At 42.4% G+C, this 13657-nt stretch overlaps 1 protein-coding gene across 1 annotated transcript in view; it reads left to right on the top strand.

Moving 5' to 3' along the window:
• The window catches only part of eys (eyes shut homolog), a 235197-nt gene that overhangs the window by 177470 nt on the left and 44070 nt on the right, over positions 1-13657 (top strand). The window contains exon 42 of the mRNA XM_061744588.1: positions 11256-11364. Within this exon, the coding sequence (XP_061600572.1) occupies positions 11256-11364 (109 nt within the window). The remainder of the gene's footprint in view (positions 1-11255; positions 11365-13657) is intronic.

The raw sequence follows: 13657 nt of genomic DNA, 5'->3' as shown, positions 1-13657 counted from the left end.
ACCTCAGAAGGTACCATCCCATGGATTACCACATAAAAAACTGAAGAAATGTGTAGTAAAATGAGAACAAATCACTGTGCTTCAGCTCTAGCTGCTTTTAAGTTCTCTGTCATAATTAGTAAAGTTGTATCAGGGAAGTGGTCGCTCTTAAAACTCTGAGACATTTCTATTTCAGTAAAGGCAAAAATGTCCTTGGGGTCAGTAAAGCATTTTTTGCATTACTGAAAGCTGGTACAATTGTATGTGAAATGGCATGAGAATTGGTTGGAATTGAGTACAATGGACAGGCAGTAGGACTGGTGCATGTCAGCAGCTTTGATACATTACTCTCAAAGAGAGGAATGAATGATGAAAATGATGTGCCTTTGTCCCAGGAAGTCGAAGAAACTGTAGCATGTCTGCCGTGGGTTCGGTTTTCTGATAACCTGTTCTGTAGAGACGGGTGCTCTGAGAGGGTGGTGTGCCTTTAACCAAAGAGAAGTGTATGGCATTGGATGAATCAGGGAATAGACTGCTAATTGTTGTTTCCTTTGTTTTAAAGAAACTGTCCAGTAGTGAACAGAGAGGTCTGGAGAAGGTGGAGGGGGATTATAATTATGAAGAATAGTTTCCAAGTTTTAGCGATGGTTCTGATCTTTTCACTATTAGATGAGTACTTTTGGCAGAGTTAATGTTGGCTATGAAGAAGCGAAGGTGTGATTGATAGCCTACAAGATCATCTAGGGTCCTGGATTTCTGTAAAATATCTCTGCAGCTCAGGGATAGGTTTGTAGCTTTTGGGATTGTATCAGTCAGCCGTAGATGAGGCGAGTTAGTGCAAGCAGTTTGCTGGTTAGAGGATGTAGGGTATCATTATATGAGCAGAGAGATTTAGTGGCATCATTAACCTCTAGTCAGAAAAAAAGCTAATAGGAGGTACAGCAGAGAATATGTCAGTGAAAAAGTTGAGGATAGAATATTCGGATGAGACCAGAGGTACCGTAACGGTGGTCATTACTGGAAGGTAAAAAGAGAACCAGATGAGGCAGAAGCCAGAGACCTAAAGAGGTGTAATGGTATGTATGTAATGTATGGCATAATTTTGTGATTAGGAAGACTGCAAACTCTAGCTGGAGTGAGGTGCACAGCTCCGTTAATAGTGGTGCATGAACACCTGGCTACCATATCGGCAATTTTCTTCAAATTTTCGAAACCTTAGTGTGGTGCCCTGAAAATTGCCGTGTTGTGCTCCCATGCTGAGTATTATGAAAAAAATAGTATCACCCTGGTCCAACAAAAGTTTACTACTGTGTGTGTGTGTGTGTGTGTGTGTGTGTGTGTGTGTGTGTGTGTGTGTGTGTGTGTGTGTGTGTGTGTGTGTGTGTGTGTGTGTGTGTGTGTGTGTGTGTGTGTGTGTGTGTGTGTGTGTGTATATATATATATGTATATATATATATATATATATATATATATATATATATATATATATATATATATATATATATATATAGCATTTGTATGTAGCATTTGTGAAATTATTGTGGCATACTTAGAATACTGTATTTGTATTTCATTTCGATAATCTTGTTCATATATTGTGTCATTCAAGCTCTAAAAGCATCAGATCAAGCAGTCAGTTTAGCTTTCATTAGACCCTCCCTATCTGGTAAAATTATTTTTCTCAAAAGTTTCCCAAGTTTGCAATACTGTGCCCTTGCATCAAGTCTTATCACCACTGAAACATGTTTAGGGTTTGAAAGTACGCACAAAACACAGGATGCCACAATATTGTTACTACATGATAATTAGCTACTATTTATGAAATTCAGATTCAGACGACTTTATTAATCCCTTTGGGAGGTTCCCTCGGGGAAATTGACATCTCCATCTCACTCACACAGCACTGTCATATACAAATCAAACACCCCAAAAACCAAGCACCCATATAAAGATAAAAAGATTGAAAAAAAATTAAAAATAAGAATAAAAATAAAAAGTGCAGTGCCATATAATAATTCTGCTATAAAATAGAATTACCCCTCCATGAACCGCCACCTTACTGTGGTGGAGGGGTTTGTGTTGCCCGAGTGATCCTAGGAGCTATGTTGTTGGGGGCATTACACCCCTGGTAGGGTCTCCCATGGCAAACAGGTCCTAGGTGACGGGCCAGACTAAGAGCGGTTCACAAGCTTATTATGGTAAATACAATACCAAGGACCGTTACGTCGCCCGGATTGGCGTCACCGGGGCCCCTCCCTGGAGCCAGGGCTGGGGTTGGGGCTCGAAGGCGAGCGCCTGGTGGCCGGGTCTTTGCCCGTGGGACCCGGCCGGGCTCAGCCCGAAATGGCAACGTGGGCCCGCCTTCCCGTAGGCCCACCACCCGCAGGAAGGACCGTGATGAGCTGGTGCCATGTGGGCTGGGTAGCAGTCATGGCCGGGTGCCTCGACGACCCAATTCCTGGACCAAAACCCTCTCAGTAGGGACATGGAATGTCACCTTGCTGGGGGGGAAAGGAGCCAGAGCTTGTGCGTGAGGTTGAGAGTTACTGGCTAGAGATAGTCGGGCTCACCTCCACACATAGCTTGGACTCCGGAACCCAGTTCCTTGAAAGGGGCTGGACCCTCCACTACTCTGGAGTTGCCCAGGGTGAGAGGCGGCAGGCTGGTGTGGGCTTGTTTATAGCCCCTCAACTCAGTCGCCATGTGTTGGAGTTTACCCTGGTGAACGAGAGGGTCGCTTCCCTGCCCCTTCGGGTCGGGAAGCGGTCTCTCACTGTTTTTTGTGCCTACGGGCCGAACAGCAGTGCGGAGTAACCGGCCTTCTTGGGGTCCCTGGGAGAAGTATTGGATAGTGCTCCAACTGGGGACTCCATTGTTCTACTGGGGGACTTCAACGCTCACGTGGGCAATGACAGTGATACCTGGAGAGGCGTGATTGGGAGGAACTGCCTCCCCGATCTGAACCCGAACGGTGCTTTGTTGTTGGACTTCTGTGCTAGTCACAGTTTGTCCATAATGAACACCATGTTCAAGCATAAGGGTGTCCATCAGTGCACGTGGCACCAGGACACCCTAGGCCGGAGGTCAAGGATCGACTTTGTTGTTGTTTCATCTGACCTTCGGCCGCATGTCTTGGACACTTGGGTGAAGAGAGGGGCTGAGCTGTCAACTGATCACCACCTGGTGGTGAGTTGGATGCGCTGGTGGAGGAGGAGGTTGGACAGACCCGGCAGACCCAAACGGATTGTGAGGGTCTGTTGGGAACGTCTGGCTGAGTCCTCTGTCAGGGACATCTTCAACACCTCCGAGAGAACTTCTCTCAGATCCCGGGGGAGGCGGGGGACATTGAGTCCGAGTGGACCATGTTCTCTCTAGGTCCCGGCAGGCCAAGCAGGCCGCGGCTTGCGCAGTCCTGGAGGCAAAAACTTGGGTCTGGGAAGAGTTCAGTGAGGCCATGGAGGAAGACTTTCGGTCGGCCTCAAGGAAACCTGGCGGACCATTCGGCGCCTCAGAAGGGGGAAGCAGTAATCTGCCGGCACCGTTTATGGTGGGGGCTGGAGTGGTTGGAGTGGCAAACCGGGGTGGTGGTTCCTCTTTTTAAGAAGGGGGACCGGAGAATGTGTTCCAACTATAGGGGGATCACACTTCTCAGCCTCCCCGGGAAAGTCTACGCCAAGGTACTGGAGAGGAGAATACGGCCGATAGTTGAACCTCGGATTCAGGAGGAACAATGCGGTTTTTGTCCCGGTCGCGGAACACTGGACCACCTCTACACCCTTGGCAGGGTGCTCGAGGGTTCATGGTATTTGCCCAACTACATGTGCTTTGTGGATCTGGAGAAGGCATTGACCGTGTCCCTCGTGCCATTCTGTGGGGGGCGCTCAGTGAGTATGGAGTCCGGGGCCCTCTATTAAAGCAGCACTATGTAACTTTTCCACCTTAATATAATATTTCCAGAGTCATTGTGATGGTACATCAGCTTACAACAGGTTTAATGACACCTCTGTCATGGTCTGAGGGGGTCTGTATCGCCTTCACTGGTAATATGTAACTTTGAGGTGCATGGTAGGAACCCTTCCACACTAAAAAACTAAAATATTTTACGGCTTTGACTGCTTTACGGCATACGTCACTTCCCCCTCCTTCCCGATTCGTAGCCGAGACGAAAGCTTGGCGGGGCGTGGAGCGCAGAGCTCAGCAGAAGCTGGTATCATGGCCCAAGCAGCGAAAAAAACAAAGAAAATAAAAGTTTTATCGGAGGAGGCGAAAAAAAGAAAGTGGGAGAGTAACAAGCTAAATGCCCGGACGGAAAAAAAAACGGACAAGAATAAACATTGGCCCGGCATTCACTCGCTGGCGTGAGATGAAAGACGAGGAGGGATGTCCGACAAGAGAGACAGAATTGTTGTGATACAAATGTAAATGTAGAGTTATATGTTCAATAATTAGAATGTTTTCACATACAGGGGATTCGTCTTGGGTTCTAGTATTTTTTCCTTAGAACTGTAAAATTGTGCAGGGCTGATCTGCAAAATATAAGGAATGGGCATTCAGTTATTCACAGGTTATAAAGTTTTTTTTTATTTTGTTAGTAAGTAGGTTGGACTACTAATTTATGACGAAGTCCCTCTAAAAAACGTGACAGGAAAAAGGTGCAGTAGAAACGCTGAAACAGAACAGGGGGGCGGGGGTGACTTCACTCATAAAACTAAGTTGAACTTAGTGATTTTCAACATCGTCATATTATATTGTTTGGCCAAAAATAGATACATTACCTCTTCGCTATCCATCCTGCAAACAACCGCTGAAAACAGAAAAGTAGTTTTGAAGTCCGTCCCATCTTATTTAATTCACTATCAAAACAAATGCACGCGACGGGGACAGGATCTTTCCGGCAGTACACGCTGGTGCTCATGGGAAATGTAGTGTCTTTCTGGTAGAGCACTACCGCTTTTGTCCAAAGGAGCCGCCAAACTCAACAAAAGCTGAAAGTTACATTGTGCTGCTTTAAGGGCTGTCCGGTCTCTGTATGATCGGAGCAGGAGTCTGGTTCGCATTGTCTGCAGTAGATCAGACTTGTTCCCGGTGCATGTTGGACTCCAGCAGGGCTGCCCTTTGTCACCGGTCCTGTTCATAATTTTTATGGACAGGATTTCTAGGCGCAGCCGAGGGCCGGAGGGGATCCAGTTTGGGAACCACAGGATTTCGTCTCGGCTTTTTGCGGATGACGTTGTCCTGTTAGCTTCATCGGACCGGGACCTTCAGCATGTGCTGGGTCGGTTTGAGGCAGAGTGCGACGAGAAACAGCACCTCCAAAACCGAGGCCATGGTTCTCCACCAGGAAAGGGTGGCGTGCCTTCTCCGGGTGGGTGGAGAAGTCCTGCCTCAGGTGGAGGAGTTCAAGTATCTCGGGGTCTTGTTCACGAGTGAGGGAACGATGGAGCGGGAGATTGACAGACAGATCGGTGCAGTGTCCGCAGTAATGCGGTCGATGTACTGGACCGTCGTGGTGAAGAGGGAGCTGAGTCGAAAGGCGAAGCTCTCGATTTACCGGTCAATCTACGCCCCTACCCTCACCTATGGTCATGAACTTTGGGTAATGACCGAAAGGACAAGATCGCGGATACAAGCGGCCGAGATGAGTTTCCTCCGCAGGGTGGCTGGACGCTCCCTTAGAGATAGGGTGAGGAGTTCGGTCACCCGGGAGGAGCTCGGAGTCGAGCCGCTGCTCCTTCACATTGAGAGGAGTCAGCTGAGGTGGCTTGGGCATCTGTACCGGATCCTCCTGGACGCCTCCCTAGGGAGGTGTTCCAGGCATGTCCCTCCTGGAGGAGACCCCGGGGAAGACCCAGGACACGCTGGAGAGACTATGTCACTCGGCTGGCTTGGGAACGTTTCGGACTCCCCTCGGAGGAGCTGGAGGAAGTGTCTGGGGTGAAGGAAGTCTGGGCATCTCTGTTGAGACTGCTGCCCCCGCGACCCGGGAACTGATAACCGGCGGACGATGGATGGATGGATGGATGGATGGAAAATAGAATTATATGGATAAAAAAGAAATAAGTTTCATGTAATATTGCACAAAGTTATTGCACTGTCCTGGTTATTGCACAGTCCTGAAATGTTACATTAAATATGTTTGTGTTAGTAGCCCACTGAAGATGCTCTAAAGAAAATTAATTTCAATTAGTTAGTAATTGATACTGTATTCACTTACCATTAAATAGTTTTGACGTAAAAAAGCACATGTGGGTGTGAAACGTCGCCTAGCAACAGTCGCTGAAAGAGGAAAAAACATGTGTTCTTTTAAAGGAAACACTGAGAAGACATTTTTAGGACATCTCAGTAGTCTGACTTCTTTGAATCAATGTCACAGAAGCACAGCTTGCTGACTCCATGTCATACCAGTTCAAAAGCACCTGTTTACTCTCGTCAACTTAACAGGTATCTTTAGTGTCCATGTCCAGCTACTTTTTGATATATATTAGCCTGCAAATTTGTGTGTGTGTGTGTGTGTGTGTGTGTGTGTGTGTGTGTCTGTGTGTGTGTGTGTGTGTGTGTGTGTGTGTGTGTGTGTGGGTGTGTGGGTGTGTGGGTGTGTGTGTGTGTGTGTCCAAAACACAACTCAAAAAAGTAATGGGCAAAGAAATCGCTGTGAAACTGTCAAAGCAATCAGTAAGAAAACACTTAAACTTAAAAATGCTAAAAGCAGACAAAGCCTTTCCTTTGCACTCTTACAGCAGGTTTTAAACTCTGGGAGATTAATGTTTATTTTTTGTTTTTTTTGCACTGACTGCGTGCCAAGGCATGTGTGCACTTGAAAAATGAGATCTTAATACAGAGCATTTTGGTTTTTAAATCCAAATTATCTTGGCACAATGCCCAATCTGTGGGAAGACATGTTTATCAATGACACTGTATTCAATGTTGCATTGGCAAGTCCTCCCATAAAAGGTTCATTTACGAGGCAACCAGCAGCCCTGCCTGCTCACTTGGAGTTTCTCTTGTGAAGCCTCACAATGCCAGGAGCCCTGCTGTGTGCTGTCTAATTGTATTGCTGGAGATATAATGATAGAACACAGGCTGCCCAAATTAATTGAGGCTTGCCAGTCACAGCACAAATTATGCAGCAAATGCTGCAGTGCTGCGTGTGAGAAAGTCACTGCACCAGAGCCAGATCAGGCATTACAGCCACTTTAGGTACACATGATTGCCTGATACAGAACTTGTTACACCTATAGAAAAATCAACAAACAGATCCCTCCCGATGTTTTGCAGTAGTCAATGACATGTCATCATTATAGACCATATGAGGCTTTATTGCTGTCTTTTCAGTCACTTTAGATGTCACTCTGTGGAACTGATACTCATAACACAGTAACAGGTGGTACTTGTTTTCCCTATATACTGTATGGTATGCATAACACGCAAGTCAGATGGTCTATCTGCTTATAGATATTAAACTTCACTTAGCGGAGTCTCTGTTTGCAGAACAAACAGTCTCTTGCCTCTAAATTACTAAACGAGTCGCACATTTTGAATTCCCTGCGCCGTGTTCCACATTATCTTTTTTCTTTATTTTTCTTTTTTTTTTACTGTTCACTTTTACTGTGATATATGGTTAAAATAATAAGCCATTTAAAAAACTGTTACATGTTGCCCATCAGACGGTGAAAACTGTTGCAAGGGCACCAGTGCGGTGCATGATGTTTTACTGCCATCTGTTGCCAATACTTTCAGATGTTTTATGTAGTAGTCATATTTTAATGATGATCCTCCCTTAGTAATCCTCTGTGAGGTACTGTGAAAGAGCCACATTCAAGCTGGATTGGCTTTACAAACACCTACTTCAAGTTTAACTAATTCCTTGGTGTAAAGGTCCAGTACTAAAGATATTTGCAAGGTCCCTTAACATTGAGGGCAATATTTCACTGGTGATCCTTAAGAAAGTTGCTGTAATGCATTTATCCTGCATCAGTCAAACATCAGACGCAGCCTAAATGAGGACGTTAAAGATGACAAATAATTTATGATCAGAGCATTAGCCAGATGAACAAATGCATAAATGACGATTACGTTAAAATGATCAGCACCTTATTGTGCTATTGTCTGTTTTGGGGACAATTAAATATTTAAATGTTTGTGTTTGTTTACCAAGTTGTGACTTTGCTGTTGTTGGTCTTGTGAGACCACACCAAGGATCCCAATGAAAAATTAGGCATTCCACTAACCAGAGACTCTTTTACTTCTGATTCATATATGTCTGGTGATTATTCCGTCGTGTGTGTGTTTTTCAGTTTATGTGTGCAGTGATTATATTGTTATGCTGTTAGGTATATTCATAGCTGTCTAGCTACTGGGTCAAATGGAGTAGTATCGTCATCTTTATAAATAGTCATGTTTTCCTTCGGGGCAAGACTGATGTAAATTAGCTGGGTGGAGCATTCATTGCACTCACAAGAGCTCATCAAGTAACATCATCCTGTTTGCTTAGTGAGCATGCTCTCCATGTCTCACAGGGCCAGTTTTTGCAGCATTAGCAGCCCAAATAAAAAGCCACTATAATAAGCTCCAAGACATGCATCAAATGCTTTCAGGAGCAGACAGTTCTGTAATGTTTCATTCCTTTCCGCTGTCTGGTTTTGCTGTGGAGACATGTATGGCAAAATTGGATACTTTCACTATTTTCATTGGGATCTTATGTTCTTGGGCCTTGGCAAGAAAAAAAAGAAAGGTGAGGAATGTAATTTTAAAAGATTGCTGGCTAAATCGATAGTGTTAAGCTAATGCATGAAGAATGACCTCAGAAACGCACCAAGTACACTGATGTTTTCTGAGGACATTAAGTTGCTTTTCACGTTTTCAGTCTTAAGTATGTGTGTGTGATTGTTTGCACAAGTGCACAAAAGAGCTCTTGTGAATTCTATACCTGTAATTAGTCCTGTCTGAAGTCGTATGTGTGGGATTGCCTGAGGGAAGCATCTTGAAAGGCTTTTTCAGATTAGCAGGAGGACGATTGCCCTGATTGTTTCTATCTTGTAATGAAATCAGGCTTTGGATAGTTTTTCTTCATCAACACTGGTACAGTCTTCACAAATGCAGGAACTGATTTTGCAGAATGAGATTAGCGGCTCAGTGTCATATTATTTATGTCATATGTTTTAACTTTTGAATAGATTTATGAAATAAGGGCACGTCTGCAGATTACTCCAAGATAATCATATTTATAGCTATGAGGTAATATCTGGCCCTTAACAGTGGCGCTATGGTTTCTAGGTTTCTAGGTGGTTAGCACTTGGTGGTTAGCACAACTAGAAGGTTCCCAGTTCAAATGTTGGCTGGTGCTTTTGTGTGGTGTTTCCACATTGGCCCTGTACTTGTCTGGGATTTCTCCCAGTGATCTGGTTTCTTTTCACATTCTAAAAGTGTGTGGCTTTTTGTTTATTCATGGCCCTGTGAGGCGCTGGCGAGTTGACCAGGTTGACCAGGCCTCTGCCTTTCGCCTGAAGAAAGCCGGGATAAACTCCAGCAGGCGCCCCTGACCCTGGACAGGCAGAAGCGGGCCCATATAATCGATGAATTGCCCTCAAAGGTTTTTAAATTAGATAAATACAATTTAAGATATATAACAAAACAAGACAAATGGTTGTTATCTTGAAATTCACAGAAAAATGCATTCTGTCTGGAAAAACTAAATACGCACTTCTTATTTAAGTAAAGTAAATAGTAGTTTTAGGGGTGCTAATAAAATGCACTTCATTAACTGAATATTCTTGGTACAGGTTACCTTTGGACCTGGGCACCTTGCAGTCATCAAGTTGACATGAACCTCTATGTATTCTGTGTAATCGATAGTCAGATGTGAGGCCATTTGTCCAACACCTAAAGCTTTGCTAAAATTGGGTCCTTCAGGCTACTGATCCAAGAACACTAGCAGATTTACAGTACAGGGCCTGAAAAAGGAGTGGCAGGATCTGAAAACACTTGAATCCCTGCAAATCTCAATGAACTAATGGACTGATTCATGCATTAAAAGTTTTCACAAGGAGTAGAATGAATCAAGTAACTGAGAAAAGCATAACTTGAAGTTATTGCTGCTAAAGGTAGTTCTATATGCTACTGAGTCTTGGGTTGGACTTGCACACACAAATTATGCATTTTAGCTTAGTTTTTGTTCAATAATGGTATTGTGGATTCTGTTTATATGCCGTTATTCATCTTAGGATATATATATATATATATATATATATATATATATATATATATATATATATATATATATATATATATATATACACACACACACAAATACAAATATAGCTCATCTTCAATACCTGGAAAGGACCAAATTTTTTTCACATATTTAGATATGTGAACTCTTTCATTTCAAACAGGTCTGTATATGCATGCTGTAAAGTGTACAACCTTTTGCATAATGTGTAGCTCTGTAAAGAGGCTTCGATTATATAGAGCCAGCTGTAAAAGAGTTGATGAATTGGATAGAGGAAATCACTTGACTTTGCCAATGCCGTAATATGACACAAGTAGACCAACTACTTAACACAGTAGCTACAACATTAATGACTAATGCAACCGTACATTTCCCCAGAGAGACACATTGGGTTAAATGATAAAATTGTCTTCCTTCTCATTAGGGTTATAATGCATATCTAGTTTGTGCCCTCATTTTATCATTAATTAATCTTTAGTAACATAATACGCTCTTGCACTAATTTTATTTGTTTATCATCGTCGTCATTATTTCTTGTTTTATTTGAATGTACGTGATTTACTGCAGCTTCTTCGTGTAAATTAAACAGGTAATGATTCGTAATGTCAGCCTGTGGTTTATCTTTTGTGATTTTACTGGCCATTATTATGTAAATTGCACTTTTTCAGAAGACTACAACAACTTCAAGAATATCTCTGCAGCAGTGAGCAGAAAACTATTTCTAGACTTATTTAAATCTAACAGTGGAAAACATCCTCTGTTTTTTGTTGTCTCCTGGGTTTTGGCTGATAGTGAAGGATGCAAACGCACCACTGCCTCCAGCCAATCTACCATTGGATATAAATTCTCATGAAACTGAGTGAAATGTATACCGAGTCAGTTTATGGTATATTCTCAATGGTCATATTAGCAGCACCATTACTGTAACTGCCCTGTCTGTCTCCCCATCAGAATGTTTCTCATGGTTTGCTGGATTTATTGTGATCATCAGACATGATGTGGAGCGCCCTCTCTTACTAACCCTACTCTTTATGTTCTGTCCCAACAGATACATTCTCCCTGTCAGCAAACAAGGAGGCTCATGTATGATTGAAATAGCAGCAGATAATGGCACAGCTCAGCATCTTGAGGAGTTTGTGTCACACACCGTGTCAGAGGTAACCTGACCTGCTTGGAGTCAAATCAATCCTTTCTGTGTCCATAATCTCAAATCTCCATTTGCAACCAATGACCATGCCTTTTCAGCCTTTTTCCTGTTACTTTAGTTTAAGTTTATCATAAAAACTATTCTGGCATGACCCCATCCTTCATTAGGAAGTGTTTGAAGAAAATGGGTTTACACTGTTGCGTTCATGAGTTTGGATTTTTTTGGTTCCAGTTCATAACAAAAGTAATCTAAAACTACTTTACACAGAACACAAGTTCAATGCAGTCCAATATAATCAATATAAGGCCAATTAATATTAATTTAAAAAAAACAACAACAGCCTATATGGCACCCAGAAGATTGTATCAGTCTTCACTTTGATGTAATCCCAAATCCTGAGCAAGCTAGAGGTGACAGTGGATAGCAAAACCTAATTAACATGGATAAAAAAATGTTAGTGTCATTTAGTGGCATAATTGTCTAACTTCTTTTAAATTAAGTTCATTTGAGGGTAAACCAAGTATCACTTCCTCAGCTATCTATTTTAACTTTCCTTATGACGTTCACGAGGGAAACAGTACAAATACAGCTTTGATGTCAGAGACTAACCTGGGAATATACGCTTGCATGTATTAGTTTAGACAGATGATGCATTCGGGCGAGGGCTGAGCAGCTGAGACAACACTGTGTTGTTATGTTTTCCCCGAACCCTCTGGATTGCCACTAGTGTTATGCCAGCAGAGTGGTAGCATTCAAATGAATGACTTACAAAACTCATTACAGCAGCACCTTGAGTAGATTAATCGCGTGTTATGAAAGCCAGCCCAGCAACAGCAGTTGCCTTATGAATGAAAAAAAAAAACTGGATCACCCATTAAAAGTATGTTTACCTGTGACAGTGTTCACCATAAATGATCACAACTGGCAAGCATGAAAGCGGTATTAACATAGTTCTGACTTGATTGTCAGAGCCGGTTCATTAATTTGATTTACAACACCTTTATTTGTTATTAAATCAGTGCTTTTCTTTTTCATGCTCAAAGATGCAGACAGGGTTGAACCGTCCCACTGCCTCATCACCTTCTATAAAGTGATTTATGTTCTTCTAATTTGAGATGCCATGATGTTTCTCACTGCAACCACCAACCCCCACACCACCACCCCACCCCTTCTTTTTCTATACCTCATAACACGTTCATTAATTAAAGAAGATACAATTAACAGCAGGTTGACTGTCAGATAACCTTTTCCAGCTGGCATAACCAAAGTTTATGTATTTGAGTTAGTAAGTTTTGTAAAACATTAATAAAAAGTTGATTTTACTGTGATTGTATTCAGTAAAAATGAGGCTTAAATAAGAATCTGTTTGCTGCTGATTTTAAAAGAAGGGGGTAGGGATTTTTAGGATGAAGAATAAAAAGAAATGTTCTTTGACCTTAAAACTGTCTTCTGTGAATCAGAAAATTAGCAGTCATCGAGTTACCCCTCTGTACTCTAGAGTCAGATGTGAGGCCATGTGTCCAATACCTAAAGCTTTGCTCAAATTGGGCCATGCACAAGGGTACTGATCTAATCCACAGCAGCAAATACATACAATCAGAAAATATTCAAATAAAATTAACTTGATTTGACCTTGTGAATAGACACATGAAACGGAGCTGGTTTTAACACCAGAACTTACTGAAACCAGCTAGTCTGGATGGCTAGGGCTCAGAAGATGAGCCACTGCAACCTTCAACCCTAACCTTTATGGGCAGTGATTTTCTGTAGTTAAGCATCTATCAAACTACAATATACAGTGTTTTTATTTAGTCACACCAACATGGTGAGGAAATCATGTCAAATTAAAGCATACTCTGTCAGGCTTCACAGACTTCCTCCTGTCTGTTTCACATTAATCATAAATGTTTTGCACCTGAAGTACTTTTTACCTATTGCACGTTAGTTAAAACCTTTCTGTTAGACTGTGCCTTAAATACCACACTATATTTTATTGTATTTTATCTTTAAATTTGTGGATACTTCTGGAAAAAGTACATTTTACCTTGAGGATGACTAATGTATCCATCTATCCATCTGTCCATCCATCCATCCATCCATCCATCCATCCATCCATCCATCCATCCATCCATCCATCCATCCATCTATCTATCATGTAATACTGATGTTGATGTCATTCTTACAACTGGTACATTGAAATCAAATTCAGATGGGAATTGTTGTGAATGTATTGCTGTGAGTTCACTTACAAAGTGATGAATATAACAAAAGCAAGCTTTTCAAATAGACTCCTCTCATACAGT

This window comes from Cololabis saira, chromosome 17 (genome assembly GCF_033807715.1).
Source record: "Cololabis saira isolate AMF1-May2022 chromosome 17, fColSai1.1, whole genome shotgun sequence".
Lineage (NCBI taxonomy): Eukaryota > Metazoa > Chordata > Actinopteri > Beloniformes > Belonidae > Cololabis > Cololabis saira.
Note: the sequence above shows the minus strand (reverse complement) of the source record. Positions and strands in the feature narration are given on the sequence as shown.